At 43.1% G+C, this 19,030-nt stretch overlaps 1 protein-coding gene across 1 annotated transcript in view; it reads right to left on the minus strand.

Annotated features, from left to right (window-relative positions):
• Window positions 1-18,465, minus strand: part of LOC118160115 (probable polypeptide N-acetylgalactosaminyltransferase 8) — a 31,892-nt gene extending 13,427 nt beyond the window's left edge. The window contains exons 1-6 of the mRNA XM_035314648.1: window positions 18,426-18,465; window positions 12,814-13,102; window positions 11,880-12,046; window positions 10,623-10,806; window positions 8,448-8,645; window positions 3,827-3,941 (exon numbers count right to left, since the gene is read on the minus strand). Coding sequence (XP_035170539.1) covers window positions 3,827-3,941; window positions 8,448-8,645; window positions 10,623-10,806; window positions 11,880-12,046; window positions 12,814-13,102; window positions 18,426-18,465 — 993 coding nt within the window. The remainder of the gene's footprint in view (window positions 1-3,826; window positions 3,942-8,447; window positions 8,646-10,622; window positions 10,807-11,879; window positions 12,047-12,813; window positions 13,103-18,425) is intronic.
• Window positions 18,466-19,030: the final 565 nt, after the last annotated feature.

Raw genomic sequence — 19,030 nt, forward strand, 5'->3', positions numbered from 1 at the left:
CTCACAATTGCTCTCTCCTCTGCTCCACCGTCGGGTTCCTCCCATGGGGTGCTAGTCTTGTGTGGGCTTCTCCACGGGTGGCAGCTCTTTGTGAGTTGCTCCTGGTATGGGTCCATGCTGTAGGGTCCATCCATCAGAAGCAAACTGCTCCAGCCTGGGTCCCCCACAGGTGGCAGCTCCCCCCAGACCCCCTGCTCCTGCTTGGGCTCCTCTCCACAGGCTGCAGCTCCAGCCCAGGGCCTGCTCCTGCGGGGGCTCTCCATGGGCTGCAGCCTCCTCCAGGCCACATCCACCTGCTCCACCGGGCACTCCTCCACAGGCTGCAGCATGGAGATCTGCTCCATGTGGGACACATGGGCTGCAGGGAAACAGCCTGCTCCACCAGGGGCCTCTCCACAGGCTGCAGGGGAACAGCTGCTCCATGTCTGGAGCACCTCCCTCCCTCCTTCTGCACTGACTTTGGGAGCTGCTGGGCTGGTTCTCACTCCCATCTCCCAGCAGCTGTTGTGCAGCAGTTTTTTTGTTTGTTTGTTTGTTTTTGTTCCCCCCACTCCCCACCCCTTTCTTAAATCTGCTCTCACAGAAGCACAAACAACATCACTTGTCAGCTCGGCTCTGGGCAGCAGTGGGTCCCTTTGGAGCCTGCTGAAACTGGCTCTGATCTGACATGGGGCAACTTATGGATTCTTCTCGCACAGGCCACGCCTGCAGCCCCCCACTATTAAAACATTGCTACATACACCCAGCACACTGGGGCAGCTAGGTCATCACTGGCCCATAAAGTATCAGGGCTTAAATTAACTAATGAAACCCTAAAGGTGACAGCGGCAGAAGGGACTGGGATAACAGTGCCAGTTTTTAGGGACATCAAACTGAGACTAAGGTATAAAACGATCACTGGGCAATTACTGTATGTACCTAAAGCAGGGACTAACTTGTTGGGAAAGGATTTGATGATGAAATTGGGCATTCAAATAGTAAGTTGTTAGACTGGAATAACAGTGTCAATGAAGTTATTGACAGAGGATGTTGAAAAAGAGAGAGACCCTGTGGTATGGGTCATGGAAGGAAATAGAGGAGGGCTTAATATCACTCTCCTGAAGACAGGTGTGCAGGAAGGATATGAGGCAATAAATCAGAAGCAATACCTTATCTCAATTGAAGGACAAATTGGTCTTACACAAGTAATAAAAGGGCTGATTAAAGATGGGTTATTGGAACCATGCTTATCTCCCTTTAACACTCCTATCCTGATGGTAAGGAAGGCTGGCAGTACAGATCTAAGAAAGATCAATGAGATAGTGCAGAAGTGGCACCCTGTGATTCCAAATCTATACACTCTGATAAGCAAGATCCCACATGAATGTAAGTGGTTTAGCGTGATTGATTTAAAAGATACCTTCTGAGCCTGTCCATTGGACCCCAAGAGTAAAAATATATTTGTCTTCAAGTGGAAAGACCCTGAAATGGGGCAGAAGCAACAATACAGATGGACAGTTGTACTTCAGGGGTTTACAGAGTCACCAGATTTATTTGGGAAAGTTCTAGAGCAGACTTTGGAGCAATTCCAACCACTGGAAGGGGCGCTAATGTTACAATATGTGGAAGATCTTCTATTGTCAGGACAGGAGAAATATTAAGTTTTACATCGAGGGTGTCATTGCAGAGTTCAAGCTGTGTGTGGCACTGTGCTATGGAAATATGTATGTGAGGGAATATATACTCCGGCTAACCAAGTATGCAGAGTAAATAAACATGAAAATTATTGGCAGCCAGCCTAAAAGGGGGCAAGAACCGGGAATTCAACCCTTCCAAAGTGTACAGGTAGATAGTAAAGAACTCCCTAGAGTAAGTAGATTTAAATACTTATTAGTCGATCATTTGTCACGGTAGGTGGAAGCTGTTCCTTCAGTATCTTCTACACTGCAAATGTGGTAGCTAAGGTACTTCTAGAACAGATAATTCCCAGGTATAGAATCATTTAAAATATTGACTCTGATCAAGGAAGTCACTTTACATCACAAATATTGCAAGGGCTAATGCGGACTCTAGGAATTACAAGGGAATTTCACACTCCTTGGCATCCTTCCTCTTCTGGAAGGGTGGAGCGGTGGAATCAGACAGTAAGGAAGCAACTGACTAAGTTAGTACTGGAAACTTGGCTCCCCTGGATGAAGTGCTTACCTTTGGCACTTCTCTGAATTCAAATGGCACCAAGAAAAGAAGTGGCAGTTTCACCATATGAAATGTTATTTGGATTGCCATACCTGGGCAAAGGGAATGAGTTATCTCAATTTGAGACAAAATATGTTTTTCTCAAAAATTATATACTTGGGCTGTCGTCCTCTTTGTCATCTTTTAGGGCCTGTGGATTTTAAGCTCAGACCCCATCTTTGGAAGTCCCAATCCAACCATTTCAAGCAGGAGACTGGGTTCTGATACAATCATGAAGGGAATCAAAGCTACAACCTGAGTGGGAGTGACCGTTCCAAGTACTCCTGACTACTTAGAATAAGAACAGCTGAGAAAGGGTGGACTCACTACATCTGGGTGAAGGCACCAGTAGACCCAGAGACCTGGGAGACCATTCCTATAGGAGAACCTTTAAAATTAAAATTAGGAGGAAGCGTGGAACATAGTTGTAAACTAACCTTTAACTTCTCCTTAGGAAAAATTAATGAATACCATGTGTAATTGAGGAAAAGGGTTGGATTACATAGAATTAGAGTGCCCCCACTGTATTCTGGTTTTTATATTAGTAGACATATCATTCTTTATACTGATGGAAATTCAGGGAGCAGTAATACTAATCATGGGTGTGGAGATGTTACCCGTGAGGTAGGGAATTATCCATATTGTACCAAATATGGTAATTATGGGAGTGCTAATATATATAATGCACACCAAACATAGTGCAGGAATTATTTGGTAGCTGGATGGCCAGTCTCGAATGGCAAAGAGTGGTATTGGCAATGTGGTAATAGGGCCAGGAAAGCATTGCCCCTAGGATGGAAGGGAGCTTGCACCCTGGGTGCAAGCAATAGTTCTGAATATAATCATTATTGAGGATATGCAAAACCAAAGCACAGGTCTCCTTGGGACCCACCTAAGCAGAATCAAGAGAACTTCAATTAATCCTGTAGTGGAGAGAGGAACAGTGTTTCATCGTTTTGCAGGGTGGTTTATCCCCTGGTTAAGAGTGAGTGAATTAGGAAAAACTATTGTGAGTATCTCAGCCATAGTCGAAGACTTAGAAAATAACACTCTAGATGTGAGCTGGGCAGTGCAAGAAGAGGTAACAAGTTTGTCAAAAATGGTATTCCATAATCTAATGGGCATGGGTTTATTACTGGTCTTGCAAGGAGGGTTTTGCACTATAATTAACGCCAGTTGCTGGATTTATGTAGACTGATCTCAAAAATATTTGGGAGAAAACCAAAATCTTACATGAGGTGGCCCAAGACAACACTTCCTGGGGTTTTAGAGACATTTGGGAAAAATTGATTCTGTTGTTGCCTGGTTGGGGTTGGCTCAAGCAACTATTTGTTAGTACTATAGTAATAATGGCATTGTGTATTTTGATCTGCTTGCTTATTCCTTGTGTTAATCCTCGTATGACGTGTATCAAAAAAGTATGTTCTTGGCAGAGCCTGTCATCCCTCCATTACGTTTGAAGGAAAATATTGTGCCCAAATGTTGGAAAAACTCGAGAGTGGAGGATGTGAAGAGATGCAAAATCAAATATAGGAGTAAGATATTTTTTTCCAAAAAAAAAAAAAAATACTAATTTTCACTGCTTCTTTCAGGAAAATATAAAATGGCTTACCCTCAGGCCAAGTTCAACATTTTCTCCTCCATATATATGCATTCCACCATCCAGTACACCAATCTCACCCAGAAATTTTCTATCTGCAGCAAGAATCCCCATTATAGATGGGCTCCTATAGTATAAAACAAGCACAATTGGAAATAAGCAACAATGATGAAAACAAAAGAGAGTCTACTGGCCATCAGTCAAAGCTTGAACTTCCAAAAATATTCAAAGGAGAGTAACAGGTTAACTTTAAAACAACGTGGATCAGCAGAGAGGAATCCAGAAGACAACAAATAAATTTGATCAATGGTCTAAAAAGCATGATCTAGTATTGTTTAAAGAATTAGTTCTATTTTGAGAAGAGATCTGGTGGCAGTTTTCAGATATTTAAAACAAGAAGAAAGAAATTGAGTTAAACTGGAACGAGGAAGAGTAAGGTTAGACATTATGCTAAAAACTTACACAGTAAGACACATTGCTAAGGGGGATCATGAAATTGCTGTCAATTGAGGTTTTGAAAGAGATGAGACAATTGTGTGGCAGGAACAATTTCAGTACAGATTAATCCAGCATAGAGGCTAGGGAAAAGGGGACTGAAGGTGGATTTGGTCCTCTTTTGATATTACCGTCCACTGTGACCAAACCCATTTCCATTTTCTCCCATCTAAAAATTGTGGACCTCCTCCCCAAGCTCCCCAACACCAAACCATTCTTTAAGCTACAAAAGGGGAAATTGTACTTGCTCTTAGTTGTGACCAGGGAATGATCTGACATTGAGTGCCAGAGGGCCAGACAGTAGAATGAGTTAAAGTGAATGGAAGTAGGAATGACAGGGTCAGAACAACTCTACATAATGGAGGGAAGATTCCCTTGTTGTTAAGAAAAGTAATGATGCTCACAAACCATTTTTAGCAAACAGAACTGGTACAGGGATATGAACCAAACACCAGGTAAGGTGCATGGCGACAGCATTCCTATGGCTGGTGCTGGTGAAGGTATATGTAAGGAATCATCCTGTGTTGCATCTTTGGAGACTCTGTAGATCCATTTAGGGCAGTAGGACTTTTTCCAGTGCATTGTTCATGGATTTTTTTTTTCATATTTAAATAGAAGCATGTTTAATTTGCCTCTAGCAGTACAACAAAAAATCCCCAATGCTACAGATGGCTTTCTTTCTTTCCATTCTCCTGTCAAACAATTACTGTTTACGATATAATGTTTTAACACATTACAGAAACCAGTTTCATATATAGCATTTTGTCTAGGTATCTGTGCAGCTTTATCTCCAACTTTTAGTTACAACATGTAGCAGCATACAAACATCTGCCTTAATTATATCTTATCTGTTACCAGTTTTTTTCTTTTAATGTAGTGTGACAGGTTTTTAAGAGCTAAGAGACTGTCAAGATCACCCGAAATCCTTGTAGAAAAAGGAGACAGATGCATTCAAGTATATAAGGAATTGGCTGGATGATCACACTAAAAGAGTCGCGGTCAACAGCTCGATGTCCAGGTGGAGATCAGTAATGAATGGTGTTCCACAGTATTAGGACACCTAATGTTTAACATCTTTGTCAGTGACATGGACAGTGGGACTGAGTGCACCTTCAGCAAGTTTGCCAGTGACACCAAACACTGGAAGGACGGGATGCTATCCAGAGGGACCTAACAGGCTTGACAGGTGGTCCTGTGCAAACCTCATGAGGTTTTGCAATGCCAAGTACATGCTTGCATCTTGGTCAGGGTGATACCAAGCACAAATACAGGCAGGGTAGAGAATGGATTGATGGGATCCACCCAAGGGTGCTGAGGGAGTTGGGCTGCTTTACATTATCTATCAGTGGTCATGGTCATCTGGAGAGGTCCTACATGACTGGACACTTGCTAATGTGACGCCCATCTATAAGAACAGTCATAAGGAGGACCCGAGAACCACAGGCCTGTCAGCCTGACCTTGATGGCAGGAAAGGTGATGGAACAGGTCATCCTGAATGCAATCACGCAGCATGTGCAAGACAACTAGGGGATTGGGCCCAGTCAGCATGGGTTCATGAAAGGCAAGTCCTACCTGACCAACCTCTTCTCCTTCTATGACTGGGTGACCTGCCTGGTGGATCAGGGAAAGGCTGTTGATGTAGTCTCCCTAGACTTCAGCAAGGCCTTTGACACAGTCTCCCACAGTATTCTCCTGGAAAAGCTGGGAGCCCATGGTTTGGACAGGTACACGCTTTGCTCGGTTAAAAACTGGCTGGACGGCCAGACCCAGAGAGTGGTGGTGAACGGATTTAAATCCAGTGTGAGACTGGGCAAGAGTGGTGTTCTGAAGAGGTCAATGCTGGGGACCTTCCTCTTTAATATCTTTATTGATGATTTGGATGAGGGAATTGAGTGCACCCTCAGTAAGTTTGCAGATGACACCAAGTTGGGGGGAAGTGTTGATCTTCTGGAAGGTAGGAAGGCCCAGTAGAGGTACCTGGACAGGATGAGTCAATGGGCAGAGGCCAATGGGATGAGGTTCAACATGGCTAAGTGCTGGGTCCTGCACTTTGGCCACAACAACCCCATGCAGTGCTACAGGCTTGGGGCAGAGTTACTTGAAAGCTGTGCAGAGGAAAAGGATCTTGGAGGTGCTGATTGATGCTTGCCTGAACATGAGCCAGCAGTGTGCCCAGATGGCCAAGAAGGCCAACAGCATCCTGGCTTGTACCAGGAATAGTGTAGCCAAGAGGACCAGGGAGGTGATCATCCCCCTGTAATCTGCTCTTGTGAGGTCACACCTCAAGTTTTGGGCCCCTCAGTACAAGGACATTGAGGCCCTGGAACATGCCCAGAGAAGGGCTACAAAGCTGGTGAAGGGCCTGGAACACAAGTCCTGTGAGGAGATGCTGAGGGAACTGGGGTTGTTTAGTCTGGAGAAGAGGAGGCTCAGGGGAGACCTTATTGCTCTCTACAGCTACCTGAAAGGATGGTGTGGGGAGCTGGGGGTTAGCCTCTTCTCACAGATAACTAGTGATAGGACTAGAGGGAATTGCCTCAAGTTGAGCCTGGTTTAGGTTAGAAATTAGGAGATATTTGTTCTCAGAAAGAGCAGTCAGGCATTCAAACAGGTTGCCCGGGGAAGTGGTGGCATCACCGTCCCTGGGAGTGTTCAAGGAAAGGTTGGATTTGTTGCTTAGGGACATGGTTTAGTGGGTGACATTGGTAATAGGGGGGCGGTTGGACCAGATGATCTTGAAGGTCTTTTCCAAACTTAATGATTCTATGATTCTGTGAAAGCAGCCCTGAGATGGACCTGTGGGTGCTGGCTGCTCAGAAGCTCAACATGAGCCAGAATTGTGTGCTTGCAGCCCAGAAAGCCATTCAAAAACTCTGGCCTGCATCAAAAGAAGCATGGCCAGCTGGTCAAGGGAGGTGATGCTCCCCCTCTACTCTGCTCTTGTGAGACCCCACCCAGTGTACTGCATTCAGCTCTAAGACCCCCAACATCAGAAGGACATGGAAGTATTAGAGGGAGTCCAGAGGAGGGCCACAGATAAGATCACAGGGATGGAGTACCTCTCCTATGAAGACAGGCTGAAGGAGTTAGGGTTGTCCATCCCGGAGAAGAGAAGGCTCCAGGGAGACCTTATAACAGCCTTCCAGTACTTAAAGGTTGCCTAAAGAGAAGAAGGGGAGGGACTCTTTGTCAAGGAGTGTGGTGATAGTACAAGGAGTAATGGCTTTAAACTAAAAGAAGGGAGATTTAGATTACATATTAGGATGAAATTCTTTTCTCACTGGGTGGTGAGGGACTGGAACAGGTTGCCCAGTGAAGCTGTGGATGCCCCATCCCTGCAAGTGTTTAAGGCCAGGCTGGATGGAGCTTTGAGCAACCTGGTCTAGGGAAAGGTGTTCCTGCCCATGGTAGGAGGATTGGAATTAGATGATGTTTAAGGTCCCTTCCAACCCAAACCATTCTATGATTCTATTATTCATCCCAAGCTGGTTGCTGATACCACAGTACTAGTGACCATCTTCTGTTGAATACATAAACTAATCTGAGTGTTTAAGGAAGATGTGAGAAACACAAGTAAATAGATCGGAGCCTAGCAGTAAGAGTAGGTATATCAGCTATATGCATTGTGTTCATGTCTTTTTCTTGGTTTTGTGTGATGCATGAATAATAAGGGTTGAAAAATGTTGCTGAAGATTATTGTTACTGTGCATCACTCCAGCATCTCCAAAGAAAGAAATAATTGAATCTATATGAGTCTTCACAGCTCAGTCCAGCAAACTTTTCAAACTTTTCAAACTTCACATGCTTGTCCAGCAAACTTTTAAGATCCACTGCAGATTCTTGGATAGGCATAGACAGGGGCCACAGTTCATCTTGCACAGTTAAATACTGCTACTACGCTCCTTTTTCGTGAGTATTGGATAGAAAAATCAACAACTTCTCTGCAAATGCCTGGAAGTCCAACAGCAGGATCAGCACAGGAAGATTTTGGAATACAACTCTGCAACTGGTATACTGAGATTTCTAGGCCTGCTGAAGAATCCTTGGTTCCAAACCAACTATCTAGTTACAATGTGCTTTATAAGTTTCTGTCCCACCACCTATGAAACAACTGTCTCAAATGCTGTTTATACTTACCGGACTGGAGCTGTTTCATCTTTAAGAGCATACCATTCATCTGGTAAAGGTTCATAAAGGCACCAGAGTGCCCAGTCAAATCCATCTGCAGCCACTGAATACTGAAGAAGCTCAAAGTCATCAAAACGGATATTGTCAAATACCGGTGATATTATAACAGTGTGATCTTCTTTTATTCGAGACAAAATAGGTTCAGCCCTACCAAAAAGAATTAACAGTATTTCAGCTTGAAAAAGATGAAATCTGTTGAACAGAACTATGTTTTACAACTTGTTTCAATAAAACTGGGTTAAATAATTTATTTAAGCCATTGACTTTGGCCTCCAAGAAAAGTTATGTACCAGTTTTAGAACATTGGTAACATGATTTTCTAATGCCATGGTTCAATTCTCTCTTACATTAGGCAACATCTGAATTTGACTGTCACTAATTATAATAAACATAAGTTCCACACAACTTGCTGGGTTTACTGCTATTCTGGACTGCTTCCTACAGATTCTAGAGTCTTCACTATCTGCATAAAGAAACAAGAAAGAAGAGAAAAAGAACAGAAAAAGACCCTGAAAGATACTGTAAACCACTGATCAATCTCCCTCCTTCCCTGTGCCTTGATGGCACAGCTGCTGTATGATGGAAGGGTTGACCAATCAATGAACCGCTACAGTGGAAGACATCTCAAAGATAGGCAAGGACTGATATAAAGCTCAGAGAAGAATGTAGGGAGTGACCACAGTGATTGTAAAGGAAATTAAACTTGTCTCAACACCAAGGACCTTTGTATGGATGTCTTTTGTTGTAGATAAATGGCAGTACCGATAGAGTGGGGCAACTGGTTATGTACATGTCCTTCCTAAAATAGTAGTAGAAAGTATTATCTTCCTGAGCCAGCCAGATCGATATTGGAGAAGTGTATATGTGGCTCAGCCCAACATAGAAGGTGAAAATTGAACACCCAGCAAAATTAACTTTGAAGAGAGTAACTGACTTGGCTTCAACACATGCATTCTTTCTGAGCAGATGGGGATATCTAGCATCTTGATGGTGGGCATATAGGGATCAGTAATGTGAATCATGTTCATATTGTGATTCAACTGAAATTGAATTTGAAGTTCAATTGAAATTGCTATATTATGCTTGTGTTGTGACTTCAGTATAGTGTAGTATCACTTTTCTAAACAAAATTCTGTGTAAGGCCAAAAATGTTCAAATAAGTAAATTTAGAATTAAAACATGAAACACATCTCGTGTGTAGTATCTAAAAGAACCTGGTCAGAGACTTCTGTAATCTGACAGAGGGACAGTCTTTTTGCTGGGCCCCAATTACTGCTAGACCTGGAAGAACTGACCTTATCTTTCCCTCCACATTCTTGCACCCCAACCTCTCCAAAAGAGTTCATAAAGCCATGACTAGAGGCCTTCAATATTACCTTTAAGACTGTAAGAAATAGAGAATATCAGTTAGCATGTTATCAAGGGAGAAACAAAAATCTGGACCAGAGCCATTTTGGCCCACGAAGGACTGAGAGAAAAACCTTTTTACCAGGAAATGAGGCAACATGGACAAGAGTCAGCCAGAGAATTCAACAACGCAGAGTGGACAGAATACAAAGAGCACATAAAACAGCACCATATAATTCATTACCTAACAGAATGTAAATATCCATCACCAGCCACCTGTTCTGTCTCTCATTGCAAAAGCAGACCTATAGAACTGTGATGCACTATTAAATTAACAGGCAACAGTAAACAAACTATCTAAAAAAGCTGGAATAGGAATCAAACCAATTTAAAGTCACTGAGTATTATGGTTCTCTAATATGCTTATAAAATGCCAAAGCTACTGGCGCTGGAACAAAATAACCTGCATCAGACAGATTATTTCACTGAATTAAGACTTTTGTCCTAGAAATGTAATGAATATACACAGAAAGTAAGCATTTCTCTCTTGCTTTTCACTAGACAAATTACAGATATGTTAGATATCTGTCTGGCTGTTTAATTCAAACAATTAGATTTCTCTCCCTCTTAAAAATAAATGACTTGTTGGCTGTTAATTAACATGTGGCAGACCAGAAAGGAGAGCCATATGCAGAAGTTTGTCCCAGCTGCACACTTGAACTCTTTGTCCACCTCTATATCCCCATGTCAGAAACCCCTCACTTTTAGTAGTCTTACCAAGCCATGTTCACTTCAATATGGGCATCCAAAATTGCAACGACATCTGCCGTTGATGCCTCCCAGCCAGAAATCCGGGCTTGTGTTAGTCCTTGTCTTTTCTTATGTCTGACAATTTTCAGTAGTCCAGGATGTTTTGCATTGTAACTTTTTATCTGTGTTTCCAAAGGTCCTTTCAGGTCATCTAAAAATGTCCCACACGTTTTAATGATTTTTAAAAATAATAATAGAGGTCATCAATATTTAGAACTGGAGAAGATCATGTGCGTAACAGCTTTTTAGCTTCTCACAGCTCTAGATGGAAAACTGATTTGTTCTTTACAGTAGAATAGGTAGAATTATTCAGGTACTAATGATTTCAAGAGGTTTATTTTAAAATGCAGCTTTCATTCCAGGAGTATGATTATGTACCTACATTTAATTTACATATTGTGATATTGTATGGTTTCTAAATTTTGTACAAATGCCTCAGTATGTACAAACTTTACTTTAGACATGCCATAAAAGCAAGTAATTAGCTGTCTTGGTGTAATAATTTATGTGTGTATCATATTGCTTGTAGAAAGGAAAAGAGAAAATAAACAAGTCCTGAAAATGTGAAATGGTCCTACAAGAGCTGTAGGCATGCCAACTCCCTTATCAAAAGGAAAAAAAATAGTGTTAGAGAAAAGGGATAGAAAATTTGGAACCTCTTAGCATTGTTTTTGAAATTCATTTGAATTCTTGCTGCACCCAAACTGACACGTTTTTCTAGCAGTTACAAACCTCAAAATTGAGAAATCACACACAACTCATTAGGCAAGGAAGAAAAAGTACTCCTAAGACAAGGGACATAACCATTTCTTACAGATAATCTTTACAGTGCTTTGCTCCATTCAATTTTAAGAGCAATGATGCATCCTCTGCTTCCCTTAGGACTATTTTCCACAACTCAGTATACCACTCTTCAAGGAGTTATTTCAGATGCTTCCAGAGATAGCTTTTTAAGCATACTCTTAGTTTCATAATTTGTCTTACGAGCCCAGGATAATAAATTTTTAACTTCTGCTTTTAACCTTTTTCAAATACTTGCAGCGCATCATGCTGTTCCTTATTGACATTTTCCAGGCTACTAAAGAGGTGTGTTTTTTCTCACATGCTCAATTTGTGTCTTAATTTTGAGTAGTCAATCCTGTGTGTATACTAACGGCCACCAAATTTAATTTGACACAACAGCAGCATACATTTGCAAGACTCTGCCTTCCCTGGGTCACTTACCATTTGAACTGTAATCATCTACCAGGATGATTTCTTTCAATAAATGAGCAGGTGTTCGATTAATTATACTAGTAATTGCACGTAAGATGATTGACAGTGCTTCATTCATAAATATAAGTACAACACTAATTGTTGGAAGGTCTTTGGGATATGTCTTCTTTTTACAGCTGTAATAGAAGAACAATTTTAACACAATTTCTGAAGAAAACTGACATTATGCACCAGAGTTAAGGCTTGATGCAAGACTCAGAGGACACCCACAATCAAGGGCCCAAATGGAACCAGCTCCAAGCAACAGGATCAGGAACCAGTGGTACTATTCACCTTGAGAAAAGGGATTTGTCCTTCTCTTCCACAGGAGCTTAGAGGGGAACCCCGTTTACCTCCTGACAGGATAATTCCTGTCTATGTCATTACTGGTGGCTGTTAGGCTAACCTGCTCTTGAAATCATCCAGAGGGCTGCCAGTAAGACAACTCCCTTTTAACCAACAACGTGACATGGTTAACTCAGGCCCAGTTTGCAACCCATTTTACATGCCACATTATTTGAAACTCTGTCAAATTTCATACAAGGATCTATAGGTACTAAGATGTAGGCTCTCAGTATATTTGTGACATTCTTCCACCTTTATACCAATTAACTCCAGTACAGTTTAATATTATATTTTGCAACAAATCATGTATCTTATCATATGATGCAAAAAAAATGTGTTTCCTTTTTGAATGGATACTCATTCCTAACAAGGTTGCTAGTGGTTACTTACATCAGCTCCTATAGTACCACTGGTCTGCTTAAAATATATTATTTATTGAGTTCAAGAACCAACTAATTTCTAGAAAAATACCTTATAATAACTTATTCCAAAACAATGCAGATTCTTTTCTCCTTAATTTCATGTCACCTTGTGAATATTGAGAGGGCTTATACTGTACCTGGGAGATCTGGTATCTGTGATAGGTCGGTCCAGAGGCAGGTGATCACTGATATATACATTATACCCATATTTTAAGAACAGCTCCTGTGCAACAGTTTGCTCTTCTTCACTTAAATCTGCACCCCAGCGTTTGAACAGAGCTGAGTCTGGGTACAACAAATGATGTACTATCTTCTTTTCCTCTTTCATATTATCAGCTTGGCGTACTTCAGTCCTGGAGATATATTGCAGCTTCTGATCATGTTCTATTTGTTTTACTTTTCCATGGACCTCCTCCAGTGATTTAGCTGATTGAAAATGAAAGAGGATTGATTATAACATCAGTTGAGAACACTGTCCATTTGTATTGAGTTTACATGGCAAGGTTTTGGTAGCAGTGTTAGACCAGTTAAACCTACTAGAGATAAAGCAGCACAGCCCTTTCCGGCTACCAACATGTAGTTTGTAAGGAACTTGAGGTAAGGACAGTAACTGAGAGAGTTTAACAGGCAACCCATAGACAGGATATTGTGTAGTGGGTTTATGTGGCAAGGTTTGGTAGCAGGGGGCCATAGGGGTGGCTTCTGTGACAAGGATCTAGAAGCTGCCCCATGTTTGGTAAGGGCCCCACTGCTGACCAGAGCCCAGCCAATAGGTGATGCTGTTTGCGCCTCTGTGAGAGCATATTTAAGACAGGAAAAAAAAAAAAAAAAAAACGCTGCGCCACAGCAGCTGGGAGAGTGAGAGGAGAGGAACAGCCTTGCAGGCACCAAGATCAGCGAAGAAGGAGGGGGAGAGGTGCTCCAGGCGCCGGAGCAGAAGTCCCCTGCGGCCTGTGGTGAGGAGCATGGTGAAGCAGGATGTCCCCCTGCAGCCCATGGAGTACCACAGTGGAGCAGGGTTCCACACTGCAGCCCGTGGAGGAGACCGCGGTGGAGCAGGTGGACCTGCACCAACAGAGACTGCGGCCTGTGGAAGACCCCTGCCAGAGCAGATTCCGGGCCAGACCTGCAGCCCGTGGAAAGAAGACCACGCAGGAGCAGGTGACCTGGCAGGAGCTGCTGCCCGTGGGGGACCCAGGTTGGAGCAGTGTGCTCCCAAGGGATGGACCCCGTGGTACAGACCCATATCTGGAGCAGTTCTTGAAGAGCTGCTGCTGCCTGTGGGAAGCCCACGCAGGATCAGTTCAGCAAGGACTGCATCCCGTGGGAGGGACCCCACAGCACAGGGGATGAGAGTGACCGAGAAGGAGTGGTAGAGAAGAATTTCTATAGACTGACCATAACCCCCATTACCCTGTTCCCCTGTGCTGCTCAGGGGGAGGAGGTGGAAGAGGGTGGATGGGGGGGAAGGTGCTTTGGTTTCTTTCCTTTGTTTCTCACTTCTCTAGCTCATTAGTAATAGGCAATAAATCTTACTATCTTCCTATGCTGAGTCTGTTTTGCCCGTCACGATAATTACTGCGCGATCTCCTTGTCCTTATCTCAACCCTTGAGCCCCTTTCATCGTATTTTCTCCCTGTTCCTCTTTGAGGAGGGGGAGTGAGAGAGTGGTTGCGGTGGAGCTCGGTTGCCCACCCAAGTAAAACCATCACACATTGCCAAAGAGTGTAATAACTGGTGAATTTGTGTTGTGGCAATATGGTAAATGGACAAGAGGTAGACTTTGTGTACTTGTCCAGCTCTGTAGGTGTGATGATGTTATGTTCACTTTGGTGTGGAGAATTCTTTTTGCTGATTTCTGTGAAGTGTGTGAAGATTGTGTGATGAATGTATATATTAATCATAATTTTAAAATATGTTTTTTACAGATGCAAGAGGTAAAATGTACTGTGCTTACATGGCAAGGTTTTGGCAGTGGAGGGCTACTGGGGTGGCTCCCATGAGAAGAGTCCAGAAACTGCCCCATGTTAAAAGCATGCATAAAAGCAAGTTCCAGCTGGCTCCAAAAGGGACCCACCACTGGCCAGAGTGAATCAATGAGCTCAGCTCACTGATGGTTGCACCTCAGTGAGAGCAAATTCAAGCAAGGGAAAAAAATGCAGCACAGCTGGGAGAGAGGAGTGAGCAAATGCAAGAGAAACAACCCTGAAGACACAAAGGTCAGTGAAGAAGGAAGGAAGTCCATAACACTTTCCATACAAAGTGTTATGAACTGACTGCAGCCGCCATTCCCCATTCCCCTGCCTTGCTCTGGGGGAGGATGTAGAAGAGGGTGGATGGGGCAGAAGGTGTCTGTAGTTTGGTTTTAGTTATCTTTGCTCTGTTATTAGTAGTCAATACATTACATTAATTTCCCTTTTGCTGAGTGTGTTTTGCCCATGACGGTAATCAGTGATTTATCTCTGTCCATATCACAACCCACGAGGGTCTTTTTTGATCATATTTTCTCCCCCTGTCCTTCTGAGGACGTGGAGTGAGAGCAAGCTGCATGGTGGTGCTGAGCTTCTTACCAATGTGAAACCACCACCCCATTATAAGTAAGCCAAATTCTACTCAAGGTGCTATAGGTGAAGTGATCCATGAAGTTACAGCTAAATTGATATTCACATGAGAGTAGCATCAGACCCTCCATTCTACTTGAGATCATTTCTGAAACATTACATTCCACATATCCCGCATCAAATTCTATACAAACACAGAGCAAGATACACTGAAGTAGTAGTGTTTGAGAAATCAGGAAGTAGGGAAACTGCATAATTTTTTTTAATGAGGCCCAAACCATTTTTATGAAATTATGTTTTTTAAAGACAACGTCTTTAAAAACATCTTCATGCACAAGCTGAGGACATATGCACTAGATAAGTGGATAGCAATGGGGCTCAGACAGGCTCAGAAGGTTGTGTTCAGTGCCACAAAGTCAAAACGGACACCAGTCTAGTACTATCTAACATGGTCATAAATTACCTTGATGATGGGGTGGATTGCACACCAGTAAAGACTGCACATGATACCAAAATGGGAGGAGGGACTGATACATCAGAGAGCCATCCTGCCAGTCAGAGTGATCTGAACAGGATGGAGAAATGAGCCAAGAAGGACATCATAAAGTCCAACAAAGCCAAGTACAAAGAGAATAACCCCATATTCTAACACCAGTTCTAGCTGAAAATCAGCTTTGTAGAAAAGGGCCTGGAGATCCTGGTGGACAAGCTGAACATGAGCCAGCAAAGTACCACTGCGGCAGAGAATGTCAATGGTATCCTGGGCTACATTAGCAAAAGCAGTGACAGCAGGTCAAAGGAGGTGATTCTTCCCTCTACTCAGGACTGATGAGACCACATGTGTAGGGATGTATTCAGTACTGGGATTCCCAAAACAAGAGAGACATGGACACACTGGAACAAATCCTACAAGGAACCACTAGGATAACTAAAAGACTAGAGCATCTGTATTACAAGGAGAAGCTAAGGGAGCTGGAGAAGAGAAGGCTTGGCTGAATTGATGAATATAAATATTTGATGTAAGGGACTAACAAAGACAAAGTCAGTCTTCTCCTAGTACACAGTGAAAGGACAAAAGAAGTCGGCACAAACTGAAATACATGGAATTCCATTTAAAATTTTTTAAAATACTTTTTTTGCCTGCTAGAGTGACTGAAAATAAGAATGGGTAATCTAGACAGGTTTCCACATTTCCTTCCTTGGAAATTTCAGACCCTGACTGGACAATATCCTGGACAGCCTGCTCTAGCTAATCATGCATTGAGCATGGGAATTGAACTAGACCATCTCCAGAGGTGCATTCCAACCTCAGTTAATCTGTGGTTCTGTGGCTAAGTGTTGAAGTGAAGGCTTCAGATCAATTCTTTCAAATGGCTCTAAAATACTCTAAAAAATATATACATAACTATTGGTGTCCATGAGAACAGTTGCAAGTGTCAACAATAACATGGCATTATGGGATATTAATGTTTGGGATATGGGATATTAAAGCTGACCAAGCTGTATGCGATATATTCCTCACTAAGTTCAAAGGTGCCCCACATGCCATTTGAAACAGCTAGTTTCAGGCTTGATGACTGGGACATTATAAGTTTGTTCTTCTATTTTACCTAGCATTAAATCTAGCTCTAATGTGAGGAGGTGTAGACAACATGACTGTTAAAACAATGACAGCCAGCATGGTTCTGGCTGCTTTACCCCTCCTACCACTGCCATGAAGTGATGATGTTATCCATAGGTTTGTGCCCAGTGCACATGGCTGTCCTGGTTTCAGTTAGGACAGTTATTTTTCCTCCTAGCAGCTGGTAGGGTGCTATGTTTTGGATTAGAATGAGAAGAGTGCTGTTAACATGCCGATGTTTTAATTGTTGCAGAGCAATGCTTACACTAAGCCAAGGACTTTTCAGCTTCTCGCTCTGTCCTGCCAGTGGGCAGGCTGGGGGTGCAGCAGGAGCTGGGAGGGGACAGACCCAGGACAGCTGACCCAAACTGGCCAAAGGGGTATTCCATACCATCTGACGTCGTGCTGAACAATATATAGGGGTGGCTAGCCGGGGTGGGGGGGGCGGCTGCTTGGCATAGGCTGGGCATCGGTCAGCGGGTGGTGAGCAATTGCATTGTGCATCACTTGTTTCGTACACATTATTATTAGTAGTACTATTATCATTATCATTATTTTCCTGTCTTAATAAACTGTCTTTATCTCAACTCACAGGCTTCACTTTCCCGTTTCTCTCCCCAGAGAGGGAGGGGGGAGGGTGAGTGAACGGCTGTGTGGTGTTTAGCTGCTGACCAGTTTAAACCCCAACAATGGCCAATAAGCACAGAGAGCTGGAATCCACACAAAGGTCTTAATTACATAGTTAATTAAATAATTCTGCAGAACTGTGTGCTTGGTGATCTTTTGCAAAGCAAGTACACCTCTGACTTGAATCAGTGTTATTTATATACAGATAACTTGTAAAACATTATTTCTGGCTACTTTTGATACTTTTTTTTTCGGGGGGGGGAGGGTGTTGTGGACAATGACACCAAATTCCACATTTCCATATATTTGCATTTTTATGTGTGTTTTTGAATATGTTAATTACCCTTAATCGCAGAATGTTAGGGATTGGAAGGGACCCTGAAAGATCATTTAGTACAATGCCCCTGCCGGAGCAGGAAAACCTAAATCACGTCACACAGCAACACGTCCAGATAGGTTTTGAAAATCTCCTGAGAAGGAAATTCCACAACCCCCCTGGGCAGCCTGTTCCAGTGTTCTCTCACCCTCACCATAAAAAACTTTTGGCTTATATTTAAGCAGAACTTCCTACGTTCCAGCTTGCACCCATTGCCCCTTGTTCTATCATTGGGTGTCACCAAGAAGAGCCTGGCTCCATCCTCCTGACACTCACCCTTTACATATTTATAAGTGTTAATAAAGTCACTCCTTGGTCTCCTCTTCTCCAGGCTAAAGAGACCCAGCTCCCTCAGCCTTTCCTCATTAGGGAGATGCTCCACTCCCTTAATTGTTCTCATGGCTCTGCACTGGACTCTCTCAAGCAGTTCCCTGTCCTTCTTGATCTGAGGGGCCCAGAATTGTTCACAGTATTCTAGATGTGGTCTCACTAGGGCAGAGTAGAGGGGGAGGAGAACCTCTCTCGACCTACTAACTGCACCCCTTCTGATACACCCCAGGATACCATTGGCCTTATTGGCCACAAGGTCACAGTGCTGGCTCATGGTCATCCCTCTGTCCACCAGGATCCTCAGGTCCCTTTCCTCTTCACTGCTTTCCAGCAGGGCAGTCCCTCAGCAAATAATATGATGGAGAGTGGCCTAGCAATGACTTCCACCAGCACCCTCAGCACCCGCAGATGCATCCCATCAGAACCCATGGACTTATAGATGTCCAGCTTGCTTAATCGGTCCGTAACCCAGCCCTCATCAACTAAGGCAAACTCCTTTATTTTGACTTTGTCTGGGACCTCAGGGGCATGGGGCTCCTCAGGAGAGCCTCTGGGATTATAGACAAAGAAGGCATTCAGTAACTCCACCTTCTCTTTATCTTCTGTCACCAGGGCACCCACCTCATTCATTAGTGGGCCTAAATTGCCTCTAGTATTAGTTTTATCTGCAATGTATTTGAAGAAGCCCTTTCTGTTGTCCATGACCCCTCTTGCACAGTTTAATTCTAAGGAGGCCTTAGCTTTCCTAGTTGCCTCCTTACATTCTGACAACAGCCTTATATTCCTCCCAAGTGGCCAGCCCCTCCTTCCATGATTTGTAGAATCTCTTCTTCCACTTG

The sequence above is a fragment of the Oxyura jamaicensis genome, unplaced genomic scaffold, assembly GCF_011077185.1.
Source record: "Oxyura jamaicensis isolate SHBP4307 breed ruddy duck unplaced genomic scaffold, BPBGC_Ojam_1.0 oxyUn_random_OJ97988, whole genome shotgun sequence".
In the NCBI taxonomy this organism is placed as follows: Eukaryota; Metazoa; Chordata; class Aves; order Anseriformes; family Anatidae; genus Oxyura; species Oxyura jamaicensis.